Source organism: Silurus meridionalis, chromosome 24 (assembly GCF_014805685.1).
Source record: "Silurus meridionalis isolate SWU-2019-XX chromosome 24, ASM1480568v1, whole genome shotgun sequence".
In the NCBI taxonomy this organism is placed as follows: domain Eukaryota; kingdom Metazoa; phylum Chordata; class Actinopteri; order Siluriformes; family Siluridae; genus Silurus; species Silurus meridionalis.
In genome coordinates this window covers 10,505,300-10,529,107 of record NC_060907.1, presented here as the reverse complement: position 1 = coordinate 10,529,107, position 23,808 = coordinate 10,505,300, and the positions used below count along the sequence as shown (strand labels likewise).

The 23,808-nt window shown below is 35.5% G+C and overlaps 2 protein-coding genes across 2 annotated transcripts; both read left to right on the top strand.

The window, feature by feature from the left end:
- Window positions 1–2,875: 2,875 nt before the first annotated feature.
- On the top strand, window positions 2,876–17,964 carry agpat3 (1-acylglycerol-3-phosphate O-acyltransferase 3). The gene is given in 11 exon segments (XM_046837618.1): window positions 2,876–3,395; window positions 5,800–5,860; window positions 6,738–6,955; window positions 7,816–7,985; window positions 8,502–8,619; window positions 8,622–8,662; window positions 10,882–11,035; window positions 11,127–11,229; window positions 13,243–13,318; window positions 16,183–16,381; window positions 17,267–17,964. Coding segments are annotated over 9 exon segments (1,131 nt in total). The 5' UTR covers window positions 2,876–3,395; window positions 5,800–5,860; window positions 6,738–6,777; the 3' UTR covers window positions 17,359–17,964.
- Window positions 17,965–20,652: 2,688 nt separating this feature from the next.
- On the top strand, window positions 20,653–22,899 carry dleu7 (deleted in lymphocytic leukemia 7). The gene is made up of 2 exons (XM_046837619.1): window positions 20,653–21,131; window positions 22,085–22,899. The coding sequence occupies exons 1-2, from the start codon at window positions 20,904–20,906 to the stop codon at window positions 22,289–22,291; spliced, it is 435 nt and encodes a 144-aa protein (XP_046693575.1). The 5' UTR covers window positions 20,653–20,903; the 3' UTR covers window positions 22,292–22,899.
- Window positions 22,900–23,808: the final 909 nt, after the last annotated feature.

Sequence of the window (23,808 nt, the reverse complement as noted above, 5' to 3'; positions counted from 1 at the left end):
ATTATACACATCATCTGATCTGACCCACTGACACATTTTACGAGTCGAACGTGCGCAATGTTGCCTGACACAACACGTTTCACAAAACGCGTCTTAAAGGAAGCCATCATTGTGACTCTTGTGTTTTTCATTATTTTGTGATGGGAGCTTGTAAAGTTTTACTTCAATTAAGAGATCAGAATTATTATAAAATATATATTATAATAAAATAAAAAAATCTCAAATCTAATTTCTAATCAGAACCTTAAAGAAAATAATAATTTGGGTGCTTGTGCAAAAAAGATCTGTTTCTATTAAATGTTTTAAATCTATTGTTTAACAAAAGGGTGTGTATTTGAGGAAAAGATTTTAAGACTAAAACGCTCTAATGGCTCATAAATATTATATTAAGTGTACATTCAATATTGAGTGTAAATGTTCCTTGAATGTACCTAATATTTATTTTATGAGTCAAGTTCATAACATATTAACTGCAGTCTTAAGGTTCCCTGAGTGAGTTTGTCTTTGTTTTTATGGATTTGTTTCCTGAATAATCAGGTGCACAGACCTTTGAACAGCCACATGGTCTCAGAAACATGACCTAAACGTCAGTTATAATCCTTATTAGCTCCTGCGGTAATAAAAGCTAACCCTATTACAGTACACTTATTGTTCAAGAGGCTCTCAGGTCCCGAAAGATTCCCTGGTCGGGTCTGGAATTGTTACATTTTTGAGATTTGATCTTTATATGTTGCTTATAAAACTGGGTTTTTTTTTTTTTTATAAATACTTTCTGGTAACAAGTGGATCAGGTTTTTTCGTACACCCTGGCTGAGAGTCTTGTTTTGTAGTAGATATAAATATTTTTGGATTTTTTTTTATTCATTCTTTAAGCATAATAGGAAAAATGAAGACAGGTACTAATGTGTTTGAAAAAGCCCTTAAGCAACCTGAGTTGTTAGACAGTAATGAAAAGCAATGTCATGAGTCATTTTCACTATGTCCAAAAAGCACCCTAAATAATTTTGCACTTGTCCTCATTTCCAGTGTCATAAACACGCTTGGATTTAGCACTTTGTTCGTAACGAGTCCAGCTGAATGTATGTACTTGCTGTTCCAGGCATTATGATACAAGGTAAACTGGAAACACAAAGCCTTTTGTGTGTCTCAGAGCTGTTTTCTTCTGACAGATCAGGACTACAGGACAAAATACACAATACAATGAAAATTAATTTATCCCATCAAGAGTTTATCAGGTTTCACAGACACTTCATTATCACAAGTCTCTGAATTTCTGTCATGGTTTCTGAATAGCATGGGCCGTCTCTCTGATATCCTCACACACTGCAGTTGTAGACAAAAGAGCATATTTATAGAGAGTCTGTTTATTAGTACGAGGAAATTAAGACCGGGAGTTTAAATTATGTTTAAGGTTTGGTTGCAACTAATGATCTTTTTGATGATCGATTAATTGAACGTTTTCTTTTTTTATTATTATTAATCAGATTTTTTTATATTTTTTTTAATTGGGTGTTTTACTTATTATAACTATATAAAACCTTAATTCAAGGTATTTATGTATAAAAATATACTGGGGGGGGGGCAAAATATTGAGTTTAAATATTTAATTTGGATAATTGTGGCTGCTTTTTTTTATTTTTAATTTTTAAAGCATTTGAGTATGCAAGGTAAAGCAATTTGTGTAAATTAACATTTGTATTCTTTTGTATGATAATTGAAGTTGGCAAGTTGACAACATTGTTTTGACAATTTTTCTTTACATGAATACAGAGACAGTTTGTTCAGTTGTGTAGAATATCTAATGAAATGATATATGCATAAATTAAATATACCAAGATTGAAAACAAGCATTTTAATGTAGTAAAGCTGCAGTAAATCCTGTTTGAAAACAGAAATTTTGACAAATGCTGTAGAAGGAGAATAGACCTGGAAAAACACAGTAAGCTAACCGGCTTAATAGAAAATAGGAAAAAAATATGCATTGGTGTACAAACGCATAAGCATTCGCTGAAACCCACAGGAGTGACTAAAATGCAATAGTTTACTGCTGCTGTTTAGATTTAGTGTTTGTTCAACAGAACAGATCCAGTGTGACTCTCCCGAAGTTAGCAAACTGTTTACACGCTAGCACTTCATTAAACTATACCATTTTCACATAAAGAGGATTATACAGTTTTTCTTACCATGCTGATATTCAGCTCATCTTTGCATTAACTTGTAGGTTACAGTCTTCTTTGTTGCGTTTTTAATAATAAAATGCTCCCATGCCTTGGATGACTTGGGTCGAACATTTTTTTCTAGGTCTGGTTGACCTGCATTTTGCCAGAAGCGGTGTTATGTTAAAGTCATGCTAACCCATAACTTCAGCAGCCCAACTAATCGATAACGGCATTTGTTGACAATGAATTTAATTATCAGGTATTATCAATTTCATAGATTATTTGTAGCAGCCCTTGTTTTACGTTTCACACTAATGAGTTAGTTTCTTCTCCATGCTCTCTAAAATGTAAGAAAAAAGCTAAGAACCTTCACTCTTTTTGAAACCAAGAGGTTGGGTTCTGTCCGTTGAAGATGCTGAATTGAGTGTGTGAAACTTAACTAATCATTTTAAAGCATTGATAGAAGGGTATTAATGACACTGCCTGATTACTGTGCTACTTTTTATTGAACACAAGTGTTTTATTTTACTTTTTATGGTACCTGCTACCTTCTTATTTGACACCATCATCTTTCAGGAAGAGCGCCTATGAAGTTCTAGCCTTGTTTAAGTTTGATGCTAATGAAATGTGATTTATCCGGGGTGCTGCTCTAGAGCACTAATCACCGCTAATCTAATCCAGAGCAGATTAGCAACGTGGAGGCACAGTGTTTCTGTCTTTTTGAAAAAGACATCCCCTTTGTCAAGTCAACTTTAATGAAACAGTTATCTTTGGCTAACAAATTGCTACCTTAGTGTATGTTTGGGTGATAATTAGCATTTGGTGGTGATGGCTCATGGGCATTCTCTATTGACTCGCAGCCCTGTAGATCTCAATCTCCTCGGTTTGTGCTGACGGAGGTTCATGTGGCGCCTCCTTAAGTTTATGGGATCTCAATTTGTTCTTGCTGCCATCATCATAATCTCATACTTTGGGATTAACATTAGCATGGAATGTTAGCCAGGCAGGTAGTGGAGGGCCCTCGTTTTCCTCGGACTTTGTGGACTTTCTCTGGAAAGAAAGTCTGAGCGAAATTTTTTTTGACAGCCAAACGTTTCCCAGTTCTACTATTGTTTTTTTTACACGGAATTGTGGGTACAAACTCAAGGTGAAGATGTTGAACCAGGGGACTGTTATGATCTTTACAGGGATCTGTGGGGCGTTAGTGGTCATGGCAGTGGCCTACTATGCCTACTGGTAAGTGCTGTTTAAATATTTTAGTTTTTGTATGTATGCAAGCTTGCTGTATTAGTCTCTGAAATTGGTTCAGAGTTCAGAGAAAAAAGATTATATATATATATATATATATATATATATACTGTATGTATATTATTTTTTGTTATATTCATATATATTATATGTTTTAAAAAATATAAATAAATAATAATCATTTGTAATCTATATAAGATTACTCTTCAGTTTTCTGGATGGCCTTTGGCCAGTCATATCAGTGTGTGGCTTAAGGTGGGCAGAGTTCCTCGGTTGAAATGTGATATCGTAGTTACAACACACAAGGTGCAAAACCGCATACTAGTTGGTATCTAGTTAAGTACTTGTAATGGTGTTGAAAGAGCTGGTTACCTGGTGTTTGACTACTTGCATTCAAAAGGATTTGTGTAAAAGTCCTTCGTCTGAGGTAGGTGATTCATAATGCTTTGCTCATTATAAGCCTTTAATGGTCAATAGTGATAGTTACACAGCAGTGTTATGAGGAAACTCATGGTCCATTACATTTTAATGAATGCCCTACCTTGTGCAGCATTTCACATTTTATGGCTGGTGATGTTATAAATAGGAAAAATATCATGCATCATTTAACAATATAACAAAGAAGTTATAACAAAGGTTTAAGATTTAATTCCAGCCATTGGTTTTTCTGCCCCATTTATGGTGCATATTCTAAAAGTTAGTTTTGTTAGGTTCTGTGATAGTTTGAAAAACATCTGCATTAGTTTATATGTCAAGAAGTTATAAAGAAATCCGATTGGAGTTATGCTTGTTTAGACACAGAATCTTCTTTTATTTAGATTGTATAGGTGCATATTAATATTTAAATTTGTCTCAAATACTCTGCACTCATTATTTTGTTCTGTGCATATAAACATATTTCTTTCACATAGACCAATTGATTTAACTTTACCTATCGTTTGAGTGAAAAGTGGGTGTGGTTAAGTGTGAACCTGTTCAAGACGACCAATAAGAAAAATTCTTTCATTTTCATTGATCTTAATGTCCAAATAAAACTTTTATCAAAATCTTGAGCGAGTTAGTGTACTGAATATGTTTTCAAGGCAGAAAAATCAATCAATGAAGTGATTGGAATGCAGTGCTCTAATATCCATGCATTTATTTAAGAATAATTTGTATACAATTAATATTTTTCTCTTGTTGGGCCTCAATTTGTCTCTACTTAGGTGTTTTTATATACAGATTTTTAAAATTCTGATTCTCTCCCTTCAACACACACACACACACACACACACACACACACACACACACACACACACGTAGGCAGTTCTTTGGAATTTGCAGACTGTAGCAGTAGCATTCTGGCAATACTAGTGAGTTCAGCGTCCTCTCTCTTTCCCCCCAACCTTCCCTTTCTCCATTTTCTTTGTCTAAGTAATGATTTGTGTTCAGGTTTAAAAACACGTCCTTGCTGGTTTGGTAATTAGTCATTTGTCTGCAAGCTTTATATTACGTATGAAATTTGGAGACCATATTTTTGCTTTTTACAAAATTATACATAATGTTGGTTGGACATCAACACCGCATTGATATTTGGCTTGCAACTCAAAAAAGTAGGGCAATATCCATTTATCAGGCATGACTAGACTGTTGCCATTCTTCGTTTCTTCACACAGTGGAATTTGGTGGTGTAACCATGGCAAAAGAAGGAAATAAGTAGGTAAAGGTTGTTTTTTTTTTTTTTTTTTTTTTGAATCTAAGGCTTTGGGATTACTTGCAGTCAAACCATTTTGGTGTATTGTTCACTTACAAAGACGAGAACGAAACTGTACGTGATGCTATGCATGTAATGTGCTTCGACTGAAAATAACCTAAAGCAAACGATGTAAAATGGAGAGCATGACCTTGAGGATTGTACAATATGCAATATTTGCAAGGGAAAGCAGCATGTCTGAAAGAGCACTGGAAAGAGAGGCACCTGAGAATTTATATGAGCTGCATGAACTTTCACCTAGAGAGAAAGTGTGTGTGGAGAGGGAGAGAGAGAGAGGGAGAGCTATAGCTTGAGTCTCCCCTTTACCAAAGTCCTTGTGGATATTCTAGTTTGATAAGCAAGTTGTACAAGTAATACGGCACTCTAGAATGGTTTTGTCTTTTTGAAGAAGAAAAGTACCGAGTTAAAAGCCAAATTCACTGCCATGTTAATTCAAACCGAAACGTTTTTTTAGATGTGGAGTTGTCGGGGCATGCCGCCACAGCTACAAGGTAAAAATAGACAATGGGCAGGGATCTATCTGGAGCTATACATGTGTTAATCAAGGTTTGTGTCCTTGTGTAAGCATGGGATTGGTGCATACAAAAAGGTGGTGTGGGGTATGTAGGTCACACTGAGATCGCTCGCTTTCTCCTACAGGTCTGTGGTGTTGAGTGACGGGCCGTGTAAAGAGGACTGTAAGGAGGAAGAACCCCTTGTGGTAAGTTTTGTATACGTTTTGTATTTCTCTATACCACAAGTTCCCTGAAGAGAAAATGTTTTACACAACACAAATAACTTGCACTTCCTCATTTTGAACACTGCACAGCTTATACCTAATTATGCATTGACAGCATTGTGCTTCCTTGAATCTATGAACTTTAGCTCATGACCAGGAACTCGATCACAGTTTGCCATTATTAAGGACACAATGCATTGCTTTGCATTTTTGAAATACACTCCCTTGAAATCAACTAGTTCACAATTTGTACACTCGCATATGAAAGCAGACTACCTGCATTTAACCTGTTAGAAGAAGGAGGCATCTATACTTGCTTGTTCATTCAGAAAGCTCCTCCTCTTGCTCAGGTGTTTTCTGTTGTGTCTTTGGAGTGATCCCTAACTAGGGGAAAGGGTACTTATTTAATTTTGTGTAAAAATGTTGCCTACATTTTCAATTAGTTAGCTAGCCTATCATACGTCGATGTTTAGAGGGTAAGGCCGATTTCCGGTTTCCCACTTTAAAGGGAAGAATGTTAAATGACCAGTGTTGCATTATGGGTATGCAACTAGGATCTCATTGCTTCAGACTTTTTGCAGTGCATTGTGTGATTTTGGTGGTTAAATCTCACAATGTATAAAATAACATGGTTATTCAAAGAAGTACCTAAATTGTGCTTAGGCATGGTTCAGAAATACTTGGGTCTTTTTCACAGTGCCATGCAAATTCAATCACATCCACGATATGCAGTGATTCGTCATTTGCTTATCTACATAAAGTTTGCGAGATATGAATGCGTTTTTTTGCATTGCATTTAAATGTCTAGTGTTGGCAGTTGACTCTGCTACAAACACATGCTCTCTGTCTCTCGCCACAGGTGTGCGTGTATGTGTGTGTGAGGCAAAGGCTTGTCCGTCATGGGTGTGTTGGCCTGGCTGAAGAGCCAGTTCATCTTGCAGCTCCTCATCGGCTTCGTATTCGTGGTCAGCGGCCTCATTATTAACTTCATTCAGCTGTGTACCTGCGTGCTTTGGCCAATCAACAAACAGCTCTACCGCAAGATCAACACTCGCATGTCCTATTCGCTATGGAGTCGTAAGTATTGTGTGTGTGTGTGTGTGTGTGTGTGTGTGTGTGTGTGTGTGTGTGTGTGTGTGTGTGTGTGTGTGTGTGTGAGTGTACAACAACAACAAAAAACGCACATGACTTTTATCGTATGTTTTTCGCTGTGATGACATCATTGGATATACATATATTTTCTATAGTTTATACTTTTTATTTGTCTATTTAATTTTTTTATCCTTAAATTCTATTCCTTTTAATGCTTAAATGTTGGACAGTCGTACAAAGCATTTAACTGGATGTCGTACTGTGTGTGTGTGTGTGTGTGTGTGTGTGTGTGTGTGTGTGTGTGTGTGTGTGTGTGTGTGTGTGTGTGTGTGTGTGTGTGTGTGTGTGTGTGTGTGTGTGTGTGTGTGTGTCAAATAAAATTTGATTAGCTTTGATTTAATGAATTACAGCATACACGGCATGCTTTCCCCCCTTAACACTGCAGGCCGTACTTTCCAAAATATATAATGATTAGCTTAATTTAATCCAGTATGAGTCTGGTCATCAGTTGCTACAGATGAATGAATGCTGTTCCTAGAAATAGACAGGGTCTTTGCCAGTTTCATTCCTGCTAAATCTAAATACTTTACATGCTCTTATTAGCAGTATTTCTCTGCACTAATGCATAGGTCATATAGTATATATTATAATACATATAGTCTTATAGTAATACAGAAATATTGTGCATATATATTCTAAACCCACTAACATGGGAAATTATTTATAAATATTAAAACGGTGTGTGAGAATAGTTGAAACATTAAAAAATGATGCATACTTCATCTACAGCACTGAAGACTGTATTTAGGCGTAAACATTAATGGATTTTTCTCTCTCCCTGTCAGAGTTGGTGATGCTTTTGGAGTGGTGGTCAGGAACGGAATGCACACTCTATACTGACCAAGCTACAGTGGATATGTTTGGAAAAGAGCACGTCATCATCATCCTCAACCACAACTACGAAATCGATTTCCTGTGCGGCTGGACCATGTGTGAGAGATACGGTGTGCTAGGGGTGAGTACGCCAAGAACATGCACCACATACACAAAAAAGTTAAACATGATATATGATTCAATGTCTTGGGCCCCAGTTAACCTACAGAAATTAGATAATGGGCCTGATTAGTTGTTATTTGTTGACACCCTGTGTATTTTCTTTAATATAGCTTTTGATATGCATTTGATGAGGGTCAGGAGTTCTTAACTCCACAGTTGTGAAGGAACCCCCTACACTGCACAGTTTGAAGTGATCCCTTACGTCAACACACCTAGTTCATTTCGTTATTACACCTTCTTCAAGGGCCAAGTCATTTACTGATTACTGAGATCACACTATGTAGTAGAGAAAACATTAAGACATGCACTCAGACTATTTCCAGGCCAGGAAAATGATGGACTTTATGGAAATGATTTTGAAAAAGCATTCATTTTTTTTATTTATTTTTATTTATTTTTTGTGTTGAAGCTAGAAATTCTGTAAAGCAAAAAATGTAAAAGCAAAAATACACAATGTTCTTTTCAATTCTCTAAGAGTTCCAAGGTGCTGGCGAAACAGGAGCTGCTGAAAGTTCCCTTGATTGGCTGGACCTGGTACTTCCTGGAGATTGTTTTCTGCAAAAGAAAGTGGGAGGAGGACAAGGAGGCGGTATTTAGGGGCTCAACCAGCTCAAGGATTATCCTGAGTACATGTGGGTGAGTGTGCTCAAGAAATTAGGCTATAATCTCAATTGCCTGAAACCACACCAGGTGGTATTGTTGAGAATTATATTAAAAGAAAAAAACGGTCACTCTTGCCTACTCGTTTAATATCAGAAAGTGCTGCACATTTAGATAGTGACATCAGTACTATCCTAAATGGATACATTTTCCAAACATACAGTATATCTGGTGAGTAATGCAGGAGAACGTGTGTGGAAATTTCCCAAATTGTAAGCGATCAGCATGATGTAAACAATATATACATGTATATATTGTTTACATCATGACGATTGCTTATATATATATATATGTGTGTGTGTGTGTGTATGTATGTATGTGAGTGTGAGTGAGTGAGAAAGTGAAATTAGACAAACCGCATAAAACTTTCATGTATATTACTCACACCACGTATCTTTAGTGCAGACCGTTATTATCGCTGCACGTGGATTGTGGATGCTCAAGTCAGTACTGTACATACGTACAATGCGGTATGAAGTTACTTCCTTAAAGCCTCTGCAGCCTGCTGATGAGTTCTTGTAAATATTTTCTATATTTAATTGTCCTGCTTGTATTCTGCAGAAGATATAAAACTACAATGCATCATTACTGTAGAAAATAGTGATCTCTTTCTCACACTATCACACTATATGAAGTGATAATTGACATGTCATTAAAGCTGGAATATCAGTTTCCTAGAGTTATTTTACAGGTTATTTTATTAGTTCGTTATTTTTACAGGTCTTTTACAGACTTCGCATCGCTCAGTTTATAAAATCACTTGAACTGATTCAATTGAAACCAAAATGTCAGGTGATAATTTCATTACCAAATTTCCCCATGTATAAACAAGTCCTTTTTGAACAGAGTTATACTTTCTATACCACCATGTCATAAGCAGAAGTCTAAAAGTCTTTAACCACATATTTGCTTACTTGTACTGGCTGGCTTAAAGCCACATAACACCCACAAACGCATATCAGTTCATCAATATGCCAGAGATGCACTGACTTCCTGCACATTAATTATCGAACTTCAAAATGTGTTTGCTAACTCCAAATTCCTCCCCCATTCTAATACATAACTAAAGGTAGTCTGATTTACGTTATTTGCACATGGATTATTTTTTGTGACAGAAGATTAATAAATAAATAAATAAAAAGTGGTATTGCACATATAATTTTTATTGCACAATGGGAAAGCATTTAACTGAGGAAGTGAGTGAAATATTGTAGTTTATGAGAGAAAATATTATAAAATATATATATATATATATATATATATATATATATATATATATATATATATATATATATATATATATATATATATATATATATATATATATATATATATATAAAGGAACTTGTATATTCTTGTACAGATTTTCTGCAAACAGGGAAGCAGGAAATGCAAATTGTCGACCAGTGTGCATGTGCCATCGCCCATCAGATAATCGTAATAATGATTGACACACTGTCTCACTAAGTGTTAGCTTGAAAATATCTAGTCTAATGAATATAGGGTTTTTTTTCATCTTTTGATATGTTTACTGGAGTGGATAATTGTTTATTAGTCTGATAAAATATAACTATTTGAAGTGTTTATTTTTAGATTTGACAGCAAGCTTGGTTTGATACGCATAGGCTTGAGGACCCTTTTTATAAACATGATTAGCTGAGAGATATTTTTGGTTTGAGCATTTGGTAGGCAGTGAATCAGATCTTCTGATTAAAACGTTCCATCAAACTAGAGTACAAAATGAAGGCATGGTGGAACTGACAATTTCAGTCTTGTCAAATTGTTGACTTGAAAGAGTGATTATTTTCCCAATTTTAATTGTAGATGTATACATTTAGAAAAATAGTTTTTAGGGTGAAAGATTATCCACCTATCTTACAACATAAGTATATTAGTATAAAATCAAGGGTGTCTGTAAGTGTATTAACTATCCTTACATGTATGGTGTAGATAAAGCATTTCAGATATAATGCAGGTTGTAACCTGTAATGTTTTTTTTATGTAGCATCATTTGCTATATTGTATTTATGTGAGTTAGTTATTTAATTATTTTTTAATTATTTATTTTTAAATTGTGTAACCTGCTGCTGCTGTAACGCAATAATTTCCCTTATGGGATCAATAATAGTTTAGTAGATGTGACTATAGCTATACATTATATCATATCATATTGTGTGTGATGTGCATTTCTACAGTTCCTGCTGTACTGTGAGGGAACACGATTTACAGAGCAAAAACACCAGATCAGCATGCAGGTGGCTGAGAGTAAAGGTCTCCCCAAACTCAAATACCACCTACTACCACGCACCAAAGGCTTCACCACCACACTGCAATGCCTGAAGGGAACAGGTCTGTGACATAGTGCTGTGTCTCTGTATGTATTAGAATTTTAATCCTGTACTGACATTAAGCTGAATATTGTCATGGGCTTCCTTTTTAGTCAAAGCCATATATGACGTCACACTGAATTTCAAAGACAAGGAGAACCCCACGCTGCTGGGCATCATCAACGGCAAAAAATACAGAGCAGACATGAGAATCCGGTGAGTGTGAACTTTAGAAACAATCCCAACAAATGTTACAAACCCTGGCACTGTACAATTAAAAAAAAAAAAAAAAAATTCTGCTGTAATTACTTTTGGACTGGTTATTGTGTGGGGTTTTTTTTTGTTTTTTCTTCTTTTCCACTTTTTTTTTTTTTTTTTTTTTTATACACTTTTGTACAAGTGCTTACTTAAGATAAATTTTTTTATTTAGAAATATTTTAGCAAAAGTTAAACAGTGACACTTGTGCACTAATTACAATTGTGGGGAGATGGCAGCTTAGTGGTTAAGGCATTGGACTTTGAAGCTAGTCATGAATTCAAATCCCAGTCACACCAAGCTGACCCTCATTGGCCACTGAGCGAGACCCTTAACCCCATAGCTGCTCAGTTCTATGATTTGGATAAATGCGAGTCGCTCTGGATAAGTGTGTAATTTTCTTAAATGTGTTTGCATCGTGTTCAAAGTACTTTTACCACTGATCATTTAAATGCTACATCTTTACACAAATACACATAAAAGCCACCAAAAAAGTGCCAGGTGAAGTGTTAATATGCAGCTCTGTAGTTTCAGTGAGTCAGTGCCCAGGATAACTTCAAAAATCTGTTTTGTTTTTTTATATGAGTGGAACCTGATGTGGGTTTTTGTTGTTGTAGCCGTTACATTTTGGCAGGTTTTCTGTTTACCGTGGTTGGAAATAGTGGTTATAGTCTAATCGAACCAGTCTGACCAATTTACTCTGACATTTCTATCAACAAATTGTTTTCACCTGCAGAAGTGCCCAAAACTGGATGTTGTGTTTTTACCACAATTTTCTGTAAAGTCAGTCAAGTGTATTTCTATAGCGCTTTGTCTCAAAGCAACTTGACAGAATTTAAGAGTTAAGGTGAATGATGTGTATTTATCCCTGATGAGCAGCCATGGTGACTGTGGCAAGGAAAAACACCCTAGGTGTTATGAGGAAGGAACCTTGAGAGGAACCAGACTCAAAAGGGAAACCCATCCTCATTTGGGTGATATCAAGAGTGTGATTTTATAAATTTTTAAACAATACAGAACACTGGAGAGTGAGAACTAACATGAGCACTAGAGTATATGATGAGTAATGTTCATTCTACAGTCTTCTACAGTCAATTGTGGCTACTGAGCAACTCATAAAATAGCTCAACAAGTTGATCATGTGCATTTGATCAGATGTACTAGAGCACAAGATTTTAATGTGATGTCAGGAAGACTATTCCAAAGTTTAGGAGCTAATTGTGAGAATGTCAGTAATCATCGAGATCTTCCATTTTTGAAATACTTAAAACCAGCCCTTCCAGCACCAACATTTATACCTGATTCAGGCATATGCATTATCTTACATTATGTATTTCCTCATTCTGATGTTTGATTTGAGTATTTCATAAAGCATTCAACCTGATAATAAAATGGCTAGTAAGTGTGGTTAAGTTAGTTTAAAGAGTAACTGTAGTTAATTACAGCATAAACAGACTATTAGCATCTTGCCCTAACGCATATTATTGACTCATAGCAAACTCTGTGCAGGCAACTAACAGTTTCCATTAAACAACCAAGGGAGCACATTAACCCAGACAAACACTTGCTACCTGAGCACAAAGATAAAAATATCTCCTGACTGTTGCCTCTTTTTTTTTTTTTTTTTTTTTTTTTTTTTTTTGGCATTCATGACTGGAATGTGTGCAAGTAATTTCAAGTGATCATGTTTGTAAATGTCTTTTTTACGAGCATTTATATATAGGGATGTTTGTGCTCTACAAACATGTGTACAGGATCCAGTGTATAATTAACTTAGAAAAATCATTTTAGGCCAAAAACACGTCATTTGAACCCTACAAAAATCGATGCGTTTTTTAGAACAGACATACTTAGCAATTTCCTGGTAACGAAATTTGACCTTCACTGTACTTGAGCTTAATCCTCTTTCCTTTATTAACACTGCCCTCTAGTGGTGTGCTGCTCTGACTGGCGTACTGTGTTTTGCCTAACAGGCGTTTCCCAGTTGAGGAGATCCCTGATGATGAAAAAGAGTGTGCTAACTGGCTTCACAAGCTCTATCAGGAGAAGGTCAGATTCTTTTCAAGTTTCTGCATGTGTTTTCTTGTGTGTTTTAAATCATCATCATGAATTCATTATTCACAGTCTTAAATCCAGCTTTTGTTAATGTACACTTAACTCTTCTTAGACTTGCTACTGAGAAGCATGTAGATACATCTATATAATGATTAAATGTGTAAAATAAACAGGATTACACACTACATGATGCACCATATATCTACATATACAGGTGCCTGCTAAATAAATTTGAATGTCGTGGAAAAGTTCATTTATTTCAGTAATTCAACTCAAATCGTGAAACTCGTGTATTAAATAAATTTAGTGAACACAGACTGAAGAAGTTTGTCTTTGGTTCTTTTAATTCTGGTGATTTTGCCTCACATTTAACAAAACCCCACCATTTCACTATCTCAAAAAATTTGAATACTTAAGACCAATTAAAATTTTTTTTTTTTGTGAATTGTTGCCATTGTGGAAGTATGTTCATTTACTGTATATGTACTCAATACTTGGTAGGGGCTCCTTTTTCTTTAATTACTGCCTCAAGTCGGCATGGCCTGGAGGTGATCAATCTGTGGCAATGCTGAGGTGGTATGGAAGCCCAGGTTTCTTTGACAGTGGCCTTTAGCTCATCTGCATTTTTTGGTCTCTTGTTTCTCATTTTCATCTTGACAATACCACAGAGATTCTCTATGGGGTTCAGGTCTGGTGAGTTTGCAGGCCAGTCATGCACACCAACACAATGGTCATTTAACCAGCTTTGGGTGCTTTTGGCAGTGTGGGCAGGTGCCAAATCCTGCTGGAAAATGAAATCAGTATCTTTGAAAAGCTGGTCAGCAGAACGAAGCATGAAGTGCAATTTCTTGGTAAACGGGTGCAGTGACTTTGCTTTTCAAAAAACACAGTGCATCAACACCAGCATGACACTGCACCCCAAATCATCACAGACTGTGGAAACTTAACACTGGACTTCAAGCAACTTGGGCTATGAGCTTCTCCACCCTTCCTCCAGACTCTAGGACCTTGGTTTCGAATCAAATACAAAACTTGCTCTTATCTAAAAAGAGGACTTTGGACCACTGGGGAACAGTCCAGTTCTTCTTCTCTTCAGCCCAGGTAAGACAAAACTGACATTGTCTGTGGTTCAAATGTGGCTTAACAAGAGGAATAAGACAACTGTAGGCAAATTTCTTGAAACATCTGTGTGTGGTGGCTCTTGATGCCTTGACCCCAGCCTCAGTCCATTCCTTGTGAAGTTGGCTCAAATTCTTGAATCGATTTTGCTTGACAAGGCTGCGGTTCTCTCGGTTGGCTGTGCATCTTTTTCTTTCACACTTTTTCCTCTCACTCAACTTTCTGTTAACATGCTTGGATACAGCACTCTGTGAACAGCAGCTTATTTGGCAATGAATGTGTGTGGCTTTCCCTCCTTGTGAAGGGTGTCAATGATTGTCTTCTGGATAATTGTCAGATCAGCCCCATGATTGAACCAAAATGAGAGACCATTTTGAAGGCTCAGGAAACCTTTGCAGGTGTTTTGAGTTGATTAGCTGATTGGCATGTCATGATATATTTTTTTGAGATTGTAAATTGGTGGGTTTTTGTTAAATGTGAGCCAAAATCATAGCAATTAAAAGAACCAAAGACTCAAAATTCTTCAGTCTGTGTGCATTTGAATTTATTTAATACATGAGTTTCACAATTTGAGTCAAATTACTGAAATAAATTAACATTTCCACAACATTCAAATTTATTGAGATGCACCTATATGCGTACAAAATGATTATTACAATAGTCAGATTAAATTGGAGATTTTATTTGGTTTCATTTAAGCTTTAAAGTGCTTGAGATTGTATTTGAGTTGATATTGCAGTTATTTGATTGATTCAAATATTCAGTAGATAATTTCGATTTGTTTTTGACTGGTTGACACACAACCTTCAACTTCCTTTAACTTGAAGGAAGAGGAAACAAACAATGAAAACAGGAAGCCAAAGATAGACATCTGTTTCAGACAAAACATGTTTTAGAAAGCCAACGGAAGACTCTGTATTAACGTTGCATTTATAGTTAAATAAGATCATTTGGGGGAAAAAATTAAATCAAATCTAAAATTTATTATGAGAGAGATCCAACCCCCCACCCCTTTTATTTATTTTTTTTTAACATGTGCACTCACTTTTAATAAAATGTAAAACTTAAATTTTAAAAAGATATAAACATTATACAATTAACAAATTTTGAATGATAAAATATATCGCTCTCCGTGCACTGAACGCTCTCTGTACAGTGCGCAGTCTCACATTTCAAAACAAACACCAGTGATTCACCTCTGGAGTCCGCTCTCCTAACGACAGCAGATTTTCTTAGCCGATCCAGCAATGGATGTAACCCGGAAAAACTATCAGTGTGGATGTTTGCCGATAGTTCCAGCAATCGAGTATCAGGGCCAAAGAATCGGCAAAACCGATGAATTGGTCGACCTCTAATAATAATAATAATTACTATGGAAATGCATCAATATGATCTGGTTTGTCACTATCAATGAAATATTCCTATTCAGTAAAGCCTTTAAGAGGTTTTCAATAAAGTTACCACCAAAAGGAAGTTTAGAATATTTATCAGCAGCCCCTATTGATACTTGTTCAATATGAAACCTGAAGTCTCTTTCTATTATTTAAAAAGTCTCCTACTTAATTTTGTTAGCTTATGTTGTTATATTTGTATCCACTAATTTAATTATTACCATGTTCCTGCAATAAATGTAGCCCTTGACGATGGTATGGTGTTGAAAAATGTAACAACTACCAAATGATATGACTGACTTTGTTAATGTCTCTCCACATTATGTGTATATCCATATTGCTTAACAGGATGAATTGCAAGAGTACTATTTCAAGGAGGGATGTTTTCCCGGACCAACTATTAAGCCCAAACGGCGGTTATGGACGCTGCTGAACTTTCTTTTCTGGGCGACACTGCTGCTCTCTCCACTCATTAACTTCGCCTGGGACGTCTTTGTCAGTGGCTCACCGCTTCTCATCATCAGCTTCATGATCTTCCTCATTATTGGTCAGTATTCATATATAAAATCATTTAATATTTTTTGTAAAAGTAGTAAGTACTTAAATATTTCGGTCGTCTTGCGATCGTGTACTTAAATATAATCTGGGGGCATTTGTACGTTTGCAAACCCAAAAATGATTCATTGTGTTCTCACAAGTAAACATGCATTTCAGTTTTTTGTATTCAGATTAAGTACAAGTTTGAAGATAGATTTATTTTCCATGGCCTCAAATGAAATCAAATGTTTTTGCAGGGAAAAAAATCCTCATTGAGTATATTCGACAATGTCTGCTATATGCTAAAACCTCTATACATTAGCATAAAAACTTTCTTTCGGCTTCTCCCGTTAGGGGTCGCCACAGCGGATCCTCCGTATTCATGATCCACATGTTCGATTTGACACTTTTTTATGCTGGATGCCCTTCCTAACGCAACCCTCCCTATTTATCCGGGCTTGGGACCGGCACTAAGAGTGCACTGGTTTGTGCCTCCCTAATGGCTAGGGTTGGTTCCCTGACCGCTATATGCTATATTATAAAGACCAGTGTAAATGCTTTATAGTAAATTATCAACAGAAAGTAACCGGGTGTCTTGAAGAAATTTTATGAATTTCAAACAATGAGGTTTTACAGTTTAAATAGTCAGCACTAATCCTTAATTTAGTTCATTTTAAGTATTTATAAGCGTGTGAATAAGTATAGGAACATTTCCTGTTTACATGGACAATTTTCATGTTAACCAAATTAGTTGTTGAATTAAAAGACAATTTAGCTGAACTATAAACATAGAAGAATGCATATTATTCCAAATAGCACATATATTTCATATACACATGTCACACTAAGCATGTATTAAAAAGTTCAGTAATATTGGTTTCTGTGTGTTTTCCAGCCTCTGTAGCTGTGCGGCGTCTCATCGGCGTGACCGAGGTGAAGAAAACCGGCTCCAGCTATGGAAATGTTGAATCCAAGAAAGAAAACTAGAACTTTCAGCTGGTCTGACTGCCCACGGCCACTGTTTCGCTCACTTTCACTGCTAGGGCATGAAATTGCCCGCCTGTGCAGTCGTCCTCCTTTTTAACAAAGAAAAAAAAACCATCCAAGTGGGAGGGGAAAAAAAATAATAAAAATGCCAACATGGCATTAAAGCATGTGAGGGGTGGGTTGGGGAATGTAGATAATTATAAGTTTATAAACTAGAGTAATAATTATTAATTATGATCATTAAAAGAGCAAAGTGTGAAGCATTTGAGATTATCATTTCCCTCGGCAGCCTGGACCGAGGTTGGCTGAGAGGTGGGCGTGGCATCTCTGTCCTCTTCTGCTTACAGTAGCTTATTCTCTCACTAGTTCAGGACCAGTTTCCTTCAAGGTTTCTACAGAGCCATGTAATGTGGAATGTTTCCTTTTCCACCCCATAGCTTGGTACTGCCCACTTCTGATCTGTAACTATTATATTATCCTTGTGCAAGGCTCTGCAGCTCTTACTCTGTCCAGCTTTTATAACTCAAGCTGTGAAATGATATGACATGATCTAGTCTATGTTTTGGGCAAAAGCGTAACTCAAATATTTCTTACTAAAACCTGAAATGATTTTTTTTTTTTTTTTTTAATACTGAGTGTGTTTGTCTGAGGACAGCGAAGCACTGGCGACAAACAAGCCACTGCATCGTAGTCTGAAAACTCTGGGATGAGTCCTTGATTGTGGTTAGAATAACTGCAGGGTTTGAATTTAAAACACAGGGTCCAGAAGATAGCTACAAATGAAAAGTGAATCAGTCTGATGCCTCATGAGTTCTTTTAAATTATCACATTTCAGGTGACTGAGTATTCAGTTTCCATTTCATGTCAAATCCACTTCTGTTAAAACCACTTGATGATTAGGATCGCCTGAGGAAATGTGACTAAACAAATGATTGATTTGAGTGTTAAAATGTTGAAAATGGTTTGGGTGGTTAAAATAGTGATACAGACCATTTTCCTACATTTTAGACTCATTTTCTAGCTTAATTCACAAAATGTGAAGTTGGATAAGGGACATATGAACCAAGGTGTTCAGTTACTGTAGTTTACTCACTGTGACAAATGGCTTTGTACACATGCAATTAAGATTCATCACAGGTTTTTTGGGGGTTATTTTTATTAGTTGTTGTTTTTGGGGGTTTTTTTGTAAATAAACATCCTGGGCGTTCTACAATATATTTCCTAACAGAATTTAGCAATATTAATGAACAATTAATGGTTTGATGGAAGAAAGTAAAAATTTTATTCAATTACCTTCTGTTTTTTCAAAAATTTTCAAAAAACGTTCTTATAGAGTTCAGTAAAAGGTTTATTAGTGTTTGACTAAATATTATATATTCATTGGCAGGCAGGGGCTGTATTATAGGACACATGGCTTCAAAGTTTGGTGAGTTAAATAGTGATCAGATTTGTTAAACAGATTTACACTGGATTTTTCTTTTGTTCTACAATTATCTCACCTGCTCATAGAGATCAACTTTTATTCCACCAAGGTCAATTTGGGCTTTATAAAAGTACAGCTTTTCTTTGGAAAAAAAAAATATATATATATATATATATATATATATATATATATATATATATATATATATATATATATATATATATATATATATATATATATATATATATATTTACCAAAAATTGGTAGATTTTGCTCATGCAGGATTTTTATGTATAATGTGTTGTTTTTATGATTTTTGGCAATGTGTTGCACCAAATTTGTACGATTTTGCTTTCATTATGCAAATTCTGCATGATACAAAAAAAATTAATAATGAGACATACAATTGTACCATTAAGGATTGAAGTTTGTCCTTTTTTTTCCCCCAATCTAAACAGCTGTAACACTTTCTCTTGCGTAATCTAGGATATCCGGCCCCAAAAGACCAGTCATTTGTTTCTATAGTTATGTTCATCACTTGACACATGAGCTAGCATATGGTATATCAAGACTTGGATTATGTATCTCCTAAAGTTTCTTGTTTTTTTTATTTTTTATTTTTAAAGCACTGATGTTTTATTCAGTAGAATTACATAGTGTTCCACATGACATTTTCACCTGAAGGCTGCTGTTTTACCAAAAAAATATGCCCTAAGAACATGGCCTCAGTTTGAGGTTTGTGTGGAGGAGGAAAGCGCAAGGAGTGTTTGAACAGAGATTTCAAATATGTGATTACACCCTTCTTGAGAAGTATGGACGGTTTGCTTTGTGGATGGAGACTGTGTAGAAATAATAAATTAATATGGTAATAAAGAATAACAGCATTTCCCCACTTTTTTGTTATGTACCAAATCAATTAAAGAATTCAGTAATAGTGATGGGAGCTGTGTCATCTCATCTCATTTATTTTTGAATCTGGATGCTATTATATTTGTTTTTTGACTATATGTTCCAAACTGAGTTTAATCCAGCTGTAGCAGGTTTTTTTTTTTTTTTTTTTCTTCATTTTACTGTAAGTGAGCAGCTGGCATTCGATATGGAGCTCAGCTAACATGAATAAAACACTGATTTCTTACAATGAAAATAGCTCATTGGAAATCAGTATCCATTTCCTTCTTTTACATAGATATAAAAAAGCTGAAATTGCAGGATTTCATGGTGCTTATATTATATTTAATATATTATATTATAATATACTCTTTCATAATGAGGCATGTCCCTGCAATCAAACTTGACCCATCACATTCATAAGTGGAAAAAGATCTGGTCTGATTTATTTACAAGGTGTGAGTACAGACTTTATAGCCGCTGTACATGTTCATTTACATTTTGTACGTGTTAAATGACGTCTGTAAGGCTACAGTGGTTCATACATCTGCATTTGCACATCACATCCTCAGGTTCCTGGTTGTAATGTATTGATTGATCTTGTGAAAAGTTGCAAGATACACATTTTTTTTAATTTTATTTACAACAAAGCCATTGCTACAGGAATAAGTCGCATATTAGAAGGTAATAATTCATCCTTTTTGTATATATTTACTGTTGACTCTGTTTTTTTTTTTTTTTTTTGTCTATGAGCAAACGTGTAATGTGAAAGTAAAATGAGGATTGTGATATAAGCTATACATTTTCCCTTAAGTGAGTCTTTATATTCACATTCAATGTTTAGATTAGACGTTTTTTTTCCCCTCAAACACAATTTTTCTTCTAAAGTTGTTTTTGCAACTTTACCCCAGTTTGTTAATGTTTTTTGCTGAATTAGGGCAAATGCAGTTGCAGACTCGCAGACAGTTCCGGTCACGTGACTTTAAAAACGCCGATAGCGCACTAAAACACAGCAGCTACTTGGATCAGTTTCTCCTCCATGAGGCGCGCGCCTTCTTCAATAAAAACACGGGAGGAAGTTAAAGAACACAACGCAGCACTTGGACAAGATCAGCTGACTCCTGCTTTTCAAAAGTCTCGGCTCAAGTCTGGTAAAACTGTAACAAAGAACCAAAAGAACGTTTGGAAGGATTTCACGTTGGACAGGTGTGTGAGATAGACAGAGACAGGTAGGATGAGCTCTCTGGAGTATCAGACTGATGCTCTGAAACTTTTACACGAACTTCATTCAAACAGGAGGATTAGAAACACCGGCAATCACAAAGGGTCCATACCCGTGTCTGAAAGAGCCAGAGAAAGTTTATTAGCCCGTTTTGTAGATATTTTATCTCAGATCATATCCATAGAGCAGGATTTAATAAAAAGTCTCTCTGCAGAAATGAAGTTTTTCCTTCGCCATAAGGTAAGGCCCAAGATTGTTATTATATAATGATATATAATGTTTTATACATGTGTGTGTGTGTGTGTGTGTGTGTGTGTGTGTATCTAATTATATATAGTGTTTTACGTGTGTGTGTGTGTGTGTGTGTGTGTGTGTGTTATCTAATTATATATAATGTTTTACGTTTGTATGTATGTATTTGTGTGTGTGTGTGTGTGTGTGTGTGTGTGTGTGTGTGTGTGTGTGTTATCTAATTAGGTAAGGCCCAAGATTGTTATTATATAATGATATAAAATGTTTTATGTATGTATGTGTGTGTGTGTGTTATCTAATTATATATAATGTTTTACGTTTGTATGTATGTATTTGTGTGTGTGTGTGTGTGTGTGTGTGTGTGTGTGTGTTATCTAATTAGGTAAGGCCCAAGATTGTTATTATATAATATATAATGTTTTGTGTGTGTGTGTGTGTGTGTGTGTGTGTGTGTGTGTGTGTGTGTGTTATCTAATTAGGTAAGGCCCAAGATTGTTATTATATAATATATAATGTTTTGTGTGTGTGTGTGTGTGTGTGTGTGTGTGTGTGTTATCTAATTATATATAATGTTTTACGTTTGTATGTATGTATGTGTGTGTGTGTGTGTGTGTGTGTGTGTGTGTGTGTGTGTTATCTAATTAGGTAAGGCCAAGATTGTTATTATATAATATATAATGTTTTGTGTGTGTGTGTGTGTGTGTGTGTGTTATCTAATTATATATAATGTTTTACATTTGTATGTATGTATTTGTGTGTGTGTGTGTGTGTGTGTGTGTGTGTGTGTGTGTGTGTGTGTTATCTAATTAGGTAAGGCCCAAGATTGTTATTATATAATATATAATGTTTTGTATGTGTGTGTGTGTGTGTGTGTGTGTGTGTGTGTGTGATATAATTATATATAATGTTTTCAACTTTCTATCTTTATATTTGTGTCTCAGGACAGCGTGGATTTGAAGAACATCTGCCTGAGAATGTCTCTGAGCGAAATCGGCCATGAGTCGGACAGAAACCTGAAGGAGCTCCGGATCTGTCTGCAGCTCATAGTGAACAACTTGCTCTCAGCGGTGCGGGGTGAGAATAATTTATCGTCCACAGGAACCACTCTACGGTTAATGAGCATATCTATCACACTACCTGACATCTGAACTGCCGTGTTATTTGGAGAGGTACCTGCTTTTCACACCGAACTGATAGCAGGGATTGTTTGTTTTTTTCTTTGGTGACTCTTTCTGAGTTGAAGTGAACCCGGAGCTCCAGCAGGATCCTATTCTTGGCTGAATAACTGGCACAAGTCCAAACTACCTCATAGAGTTGAGCTCTGAATAAAAATGAACACTTCTTTGCATCTACACCTATTTTAATTATCTCATTTGGCTGATGATTTGTCCATAGATGCAACTGACATCTGAGACAGGAGTAAAACGAAATACTTGAAAGTTAACTACAGCTTGCAGCCATACAGGTTTTGGACTAACAACATTCTCATCTGTATACTCAAAACTTCAACTGACTGCAACTGGTTTCCCAGAAAAAAGCAACAATAATGTAACTTTTTTTTTTATATAATTTAACATCCGGAGTGAAGTTTTAATGGTAGTATTTTTTTTTTGTGCACATCTACTACTTTTTATTTTTGGAAACATGAAGGCTGTATTGTCCGTGTTATTTTTAATTTGTAGGCGTAACCCCATTGCAATTACCTGAATCGTTTTCTCCATCTATGTGTATTCAATAAAATAGACCTTTGTAATTATCTTGCTCATACTTCTGCTGTTGTCTACGTAATGAAAAACAGGACATATCTATAATGCCTTTCCTCTTAGCAGGCAGTTTTACAGGTGTAACGAGTTTAGTGACTGACGAAAGCAAAAAAAGGATCTGACCGAGCAGAATTATCAAATAGGCAACACCTAAACAAATAACAAATTAAGTTTTAGTGTGATGTTGAATATAATAAAGAAAAGTCCTGAACGGTGGGTTCTCAGTAATGTCTAGGGTAAGGTGCCAATTCTTATAGATCATGTGGCACTCGTAAGGGAATGTCTTTTAAACATGCCTTTAGTATGAATGTTGCATGTAGTGTACTTTTACATTTGACACTAACGACTCTACAACAGTCCTTTTGTGCACTTCGTTATTATAAAAAGACAGTCTCTTTTCTGTTTTTGATTAAAGGTTTTCATGCAAATAAAATGTTTAATGACAAAACACAGATTATAATTTTAATGTCACTGAATATGATCACTGAAATCGTTAGGTTAAAGCCATATTCAACTTCAATATTGGTTAAAGTTTAAGTGGAGTATTGCTCAAGCATATTAAACAATCTATATGTGTAAGTGATACATCTTTAGAAATGTAACTGTACTGTAAAGTCTAACGTTATGTAAGTACTGATACAATAAATATCCAAGTAAAATAGATGATTCTACCAATTGTTTTAATCATGAGGTTTAACCATATTCATTTTGACCACTGATGTATTTACTTTGTCTTTTTCTACATTCTTGAGGAGATACAGAATTACTAGTTTATGTAAATTTCAACAAATAATGTCTGGGCCAATTCCCAAGTATTACAAACTGCAATGCAACTATGAAGTATGTTTGTTATAAGGTCTAAAAACCATTGACATCTATAGGGTGACCCAAAAGTGTTTATA

What these genes read in the sequence shown, in the direction of transcription:
- dleu7 (XM_046837619.1), top strand. Translation starts at nt 20,904, where the DNA reads ATGAGCTCTCTGGAGTATCAGACTGATGCTCTGAAACTTTTACACGAA. An exon ending in AGTTTTTCCTTCGCCATAAG is followed by an intron (nt 21,132 to 22,084) that starts GTAAGGCCCAAG and finishes TTTGTGTCTCAG; the next exon opens with GACAGCGTGGATTTGAAGAA.